The sequence below is a fragment of the Mauremys mutica genome, chromosome 4 (genome assembly GCF_020497125.1).
Source record: "Mauremys mutica isolate MM-2020 ecotype Southern chromosome 4, ASM2049712v1, whole genome shotgun sequence".
Lineage (NCBI taxonomy): Eukaryota > Metazoa > Chordata > Testudines > Geoemydidae > Mauremys > Mauremys mutica.
This window is the reverse complement of record NC_059075.1, coordinates 48,448,614-48,454,613: the sequence shown is the minus strand read 5'-3', so window position 1 is coordinate 48,454,613 and position 6,000 is coordinate 48,448,614. Positions and strand designations below refer to the sequence as shown.

The following is a 6,000-nucleotide window of genomic DNA, read 5'->3' as shown; positions in this document are numbered from 1 at the left end:
TAGCAGGGAACAGGCTGTTATTACTAACATGAGAGCTACTCCTTCAGGTCTGCCTTATGGAGCTGAGGGGCCTGGGCTCCAAGTCCCCAGAGGAGGAGGGTGGTGTGTGGACAATACACCTGGACAGAAAAGCGATGGGGAGGAAAGGCTTTTCCGCCTCTCTTCCCTTAATACTCCTGACTGGAAGTGTTTAACGCACTGCAGTTTGTATGGAACCCTGGCAAACTAACGCCAGGTTGCTTAGACTGAGTAACTTTAGTGTGGTGAGGGGACAGCATTTGGGTCAAGTGCCCCCAGTTACTTTCTCGGTGTCAGGGTGAAGCTGGGTGAGTAGATTTGATGTAGGGGCTACAGGCTTTTCTGGGTGCTTTTCGCAAGGCTTCTGCATTCCTCCATACTAGGACAAGGGCTTTCCCACATGCCTGTCCCTGTTAAGAAAGGAAGGGCTCTGTTGCGGGCTTGTGGTTCGCCTCCTTCCTTCCCTCCCTCCTGACGTCTTGGCCGCTACGCAGGCTGCTGCTCCCTCCTCGCCTGGCTCAAAGGGTTAAGCAGGTGAAGAGCCGCGCCAGCCCTGCGCTTTGGCCGGCGATTGGCTGCGAGGCGAGCGGCCCAGGCCCGCAGCGCCGGTGGTTAACGCGCGGGGAGTCAATCAGCAGCGCGGCGGAGCAAGTTGTTGCTCCCTCATTGACTCCCGGCGCCTGTGTGGAGGAGGAGGAGGAGGAGGAGGGTGGGAATGGCACGGGGCGGGGGGCTGCTCTGCGCATTCCAACACCTCGCACTGCACCGCCGGCTGCTGCTGCTGCTGCGCCCTGAGAAGCACCACAAGGCTGCACAGCGTGGCTCGGGGCGCACACAAATGCACGGCGGCCGTTAAACCCAAGCAAACCCGGGTTTGGGTGGAGAGTCACTTTGCAGCGGGGAAGCGGGGCAAGGCAAAGCCACCCTCGGTAAGGGGGGGAGGAATTGCGCCCCCTCCTACCCATGTTGCACAAAGGAGCTGTAAATCTGCAGAGGCTTTTCCCTCTCCGATATAAAGCAGTTTGCATTAAAGGGACACCAAAGACGAGCCACCTTCCTCACTATTGTTATTGTTTGCTCCTGCTGCTCTGTGGTATAAATTTGCTAAGGGTTCTTGCACACCTCTCAGCGGTATAATTGATATGTTGAAGCAGCAATGGGGATCAGTGCGTGCACGCACACAATCACACACCTTACAAGTTTGAGTAGCAATAACATTGCTGCACACTAGGAGGGGAGGAGAGTCAGTTCCCTATAATAGGGAACAAACTCTGCCATTGCACAAAAGCGGCGCATTTCCTCACTTGTGAAAACCGTCCCCTCATAAAAAGTGGCCGGGGGAGCAAGTTACCAAGAGCAAGAACTTGGGCAGCAACAATCCTCCACTCTTACTTCTTTATTTAGGACTCTGGGAGCTGGGATATTTCCTCTCCCCTTCTCCCCCGCGCTGTTGGCTCTAGCCCAGGCTGTGGTCAGCAGTGCTTATTATTACTTCATTGAGACAGAGAAATCCTCCAAGACTTGCATTTTGGGAGGAGGGGTGGGGGAGAGGGAGGACGGGGGGGAAAAAGGCAACATTTGCTGCTCATCATTTTCACTGCACCGCTAAAGTAATTGCGCCTCCCTCTCCTCTCTCTGTCCCTACTTAGCTTGGATTTTCTGATATAACCACAGCTTCAGTGGTATTATTAGCTACACCTTCCTTTGGCAGTGCTGACCCCCCCCCCCAATCCTCACACGCTGCATGTTTGCAAATCGGTAAAATATCTCCCCCCTCCCTTTACCCCCCATCCTTCCCTCCCCCCAACTCCTCTCAATCTCAGCCCAGCAGCTCAGATCAAAGCGCCTTCCCTCACTCACAGTGGCCGCCGCTCACTAATGGGATTGCAGTGTGCCTGGCTCTGCTGCTGCAGCCGCCGGAGGGAGAGGAGCTGCTGTACCTCTTCGCCGAGACTCGCTGGGTGCTGAGCCGCGGGGATGATCAGGATCTTCCCGGATTTCAGCGTGCAGGTGACTGCGGCGGCGGCCGGTGGGGCGGCCGGGGGAGTGCCGGCCGGGCCAGGCATGGGGAGAGCCAGCACCGCAGCCAACGGCAACCCGCAAAACGTTCAGGGCATCACTTCCTACCAACAACGGTGAGTGCAGGTCAAAAAAGGGTGTGTGTGAGGCTCCCTCACTTGCTTTTCTTTGTGCTTTTGTGTTTCTTTCCTTTTTTCCCCCGCTGTTGGTAGCTCTTTGGGTGTAAACATTCAGGCTGTTTTAAAATGCACCGAGATGTAAACAAAATCTTCTAACTGTATCTTGAATGAGTTGGAAAGCAGCAATGGGAGGTGATGGTGGGGGGGAGTGAGTTCCCCGGCATCTTAGCTTGGCTGCTGCAAAGTTTGGGATCCCGTCCGCTCTTCCCCGCTAGAGAGAAATTTCTCAATGTCAATGCCTTGTGCAAATCCCACTGTGTGGCAGCCTGGGGGATAATTGATCACGGTGTGTTGATTGATAATTTGTTTTCGACAAAGAGACAATTTTCACTTGGAGCTGCACGCTTGCAGGTCCACATTGTAGTGTTATCATGTCACCTGTTAGTACAGGGAAATATAGTATGAAACCCTAAGTACGCAGCACTGTGGAGTATTCATCTTAACTGCATTCTAATGCAAATACACGCAATTCGCAGGCAGCGCCTTTAGGAAGAGCCCTACAAAGTTAGGTTAGGCACTAGGTCATAATGAAGTTTAAAGACCTTCCCCACCCCCCAGCCCTTAATAATTCATTGATACGTGCTGATACTAACACGATGTTTAATTACATGACATTTCCTCCTCTTTCTAAGACTACAAATCTGAACTTTCTCTTTGATATTCTTTGCTACTAGCAAATGAGAACAAAAATGTACTCCCCAGTAATTGACAAAAATAAGTCTAGATTGAAATTTGAACAATTTCGATTTTAAAATAAAATAAAAATAGTATAGTTCCAAACATCTGGGCTTCCAGTTTTGAATTAAATTAAATATTGGGGTAAAAATGGTGTGTAACCTCAAATATCCAACACTCTAACTACATATAATGAATAGTAGTGCATATAATGAATACGTTTTTACCTTTAAGTTTTACCAGTAAGTTTTTCCCTTTATATTTAAAACTTCACTGATTTGGAAACTCTTGTTTTGAACCACCAGCAGTTAAACTGGTAAGATTCCGATAATCGATCATTGCCTGCTTTGTTGTTCACCAACTTTGAGTTGCCTAACACACTAGGATAAGTTTTGGAAAACACATGGGTGTGTTTTCCATTTGATGTCCGATTGTAGAAATTTTCTGGACGTGACTTTTGAAGGCTTTATTTTGTGAAAAATTAGTATAAAATTGATATTGCAGTTTGATGGTCCCTAAGAACTTTCCTTACTAAGGAACATTTGAAATGAAATATCAGCCTTCTTTTGCTCAAATACACAAACCTATTATATAAAAGAACTGGAACGTGACAGATATAAAGAATGGGAAAACGTTGGGCTAGTATTTTCCTTTCATGGTTTCTTTATGATTTTTGTCACTTATAAAGTATTAAAATTCTAAGGGAAACTGACGGTCACTTTAACTAGGAAGTACAGACAACTGTCACAATAATTTAGTCTGTGAAGTGGGGAAGTCAAGGGTCAGAAATGTCAGATTGACTTTTAAATAAATGAAAGAGACCTCTGGAGGGTTAAGCTATACAGAAATATTATGGACAAAGCAGCTTGTGAAATCTTAGTACTTCAGTGAGATTTTAATAGCTGGATTTTTGTCAGTCAGTAATCAGGAAAAAGTTATAACAACTCCTCTCTGATAAACTACCAACACCAGTGAACCAAATATTGTTGACTAAATATATAGTCAAATACTTACAATAATGAGACTCCAGTCCAGTTCTAAATGTATGCTTTGCATAATTTTCCAAATGTTAGGTAACTATTAGTTTTATAGACTAAAACTATGCCTTTAATTTGAATGATGTTTCAACTTGTTATACTGAAATGGTTTACAAATGTACCAAAACATTGGCATCATTTTTATGCTCATTGCAAAAATCCAAGATAACACCTCTTAACTTTTTTTTTTTTCTGGAGGAGGGGAGGGAAAAGGCTTGCCAGATTGACTGGCATTTTGTGCTTTTTGAACCCCCAGATTCCTTGATATAAAGCTGAAATTCTATTACAGATCCCATATTTAAGGACTGAAATACAAATAAAAGAAACTCAAGGATCTTATGTTGAGATGTATGATGTTTACTCTGGATAAATACAGTATAGTTAATATGTGTCTGTATTGCAGAATGACAAATACAAAAAGTCCAGTAAGAAATGGGGCCCCCATCCTTGAAATACTTACCCATGTGCTTAACTTTACTACAGTGAGTAGACACTCACTGTGTGTAAGTGTTTGCAGGATCGGGGCCTAGGTGAGTAGGCTGCTTTGAGAGAGAAGCTGTCTGCAGGGGCTTGGTCCCTGGCAGCCTGTGTCTGCTTCTGGAAGTCCTAGGTCAGACTCGTTCCTACAGGGATTCTTCTGCTGGTGCATTTACAAGGCCCTACAGCCAAACTTTCAGGTGCTTTAATAACTTCTTCCTCATTCGCTTTCTCTTGCACAACTCAAACATGTAGCCATCCCATTCCCCTTTCCCTTTTTAAATTATGGAGAAGACGCCCTGTTTAAACCACATTGTTTAGAGCTTGATCCTGCTCCCATGGAAAGAATCCGATTCATTTTGAGAACAGGATCAGGCCCTAAGCAGCTGAACTTGCAGGCAGCAGAAGCACAGCCACACTGTGATTTTGGCTTTGAAAAGCCATTTACAAAGGAGATATTGTCTTTTAAAATCTCTTTAACCCCAGTTCTCCTGGTATGTTAAAAGAAACCTGTAAGGTATGCTCTTTTTCTCGCTCCCTTATTTCGTGATCAGTTTGGTAATCTCCAGTGAATGTGAAGCATATGCTTCCCAAACAGAGCGTGTCACATTGTGTTAACATGACCAATGTTACATCTTTCAAGAAGAGAGCATCTACAGCTAGAACTGTATACTAAGATGCGGGGTGTATACACACTCAAATGGGTGTGCGCGCCTATATTCGCAACCCTCTCCCCATTTATCTGCGGTTTCTGTACAGAAGACACGTGCGTACACTTCTGTGTATCTAACGCATATACTCTCTTCCAATACCGTTTACATAATAGATGCACATATGCTGCACACATAACATATTGCGCATATACACACTTCTCCATATGTAATGCACACACGCTGTACAGAGCATATGTTGTCTCACGGATTTCTACATACAGTGCACACATGCTCTCCCCTGTGATATGCACACAGAGTTACACACACACAACCTTGTCTCTCAGCCCCTCTTTTCTGCTGGATCTGCTGCTCCAGAGCAGGAAAGTGTGCGAAACTGCAACTGAGTGGCGTTGTTGCGCCGGCAGCGGAGGCTCTGTCCCCTGCACAGAGAGTGAGAGCGGAGCTGGGGAAGCAGCTGGAAAATGCCCAGAAATACTTTCACAGCGGTCAAGCCCGGAGCTCCCTGACTCTTCCCTCCCTCTCCCGCCCCAGCCCCGCTCGCCCCATGGCCTGGCACCCAGCTTAATCTGGCCCGTGCTGGGTGCGGGTGTCACACCTGCCGGGCGATGCCAGTGGCCGGGCTGCCCGCCGGGGCTGCGCGGCTCTCTCCCCCCGCCGCCGCCGGCCGCCTGTCTCTGCGCTGGGCATGTCTGTGGAGCCGGCGGAGCCCGGGCTCTCTCCGCTCCTCGGCTTGTGGACGGCGGCCGCCGCAGCAGCCGTGCTAGCGAGCAACCTGCACCAGGACTGCGCCGAGGAGCGGGAGCCCGCGATGCTTCGGCCTCAGTACTTTTCCTTAGCCTGTCTGGGTAATCGGGGCCATTGCCGCCGCTAGACACACCACACACGCCAGCCCCGGCACGGGGAAAAGTAAGGGAGAGAGGG

General features: G+C 48.0%; 1 protein-coding gene across 1 annotated transcript in view; it reads left to right on the top strand.

Moving 5' to 3' along the window:
- Positions 1-857: 857 nt before the first annotated feature.
- NPAS3 (neuronal PAS domain protein 3) overlaps positions 858-6,000 on the top strand; it is an 836,061-nt gene continuing 830,918 nt past the window's right edge. The window contains exon 1 of the mRNA XM_045016654.1: positions 858-2,153. Within this exon, the coding sequence (XP_044872589.1) occupies positions 1,996-2,153 (158 nt within the window). The 5' untranslated portion in view covers positions 858-1,995. The remainder of the gene's footprint in view (positions 2,154-6,000) is intronic.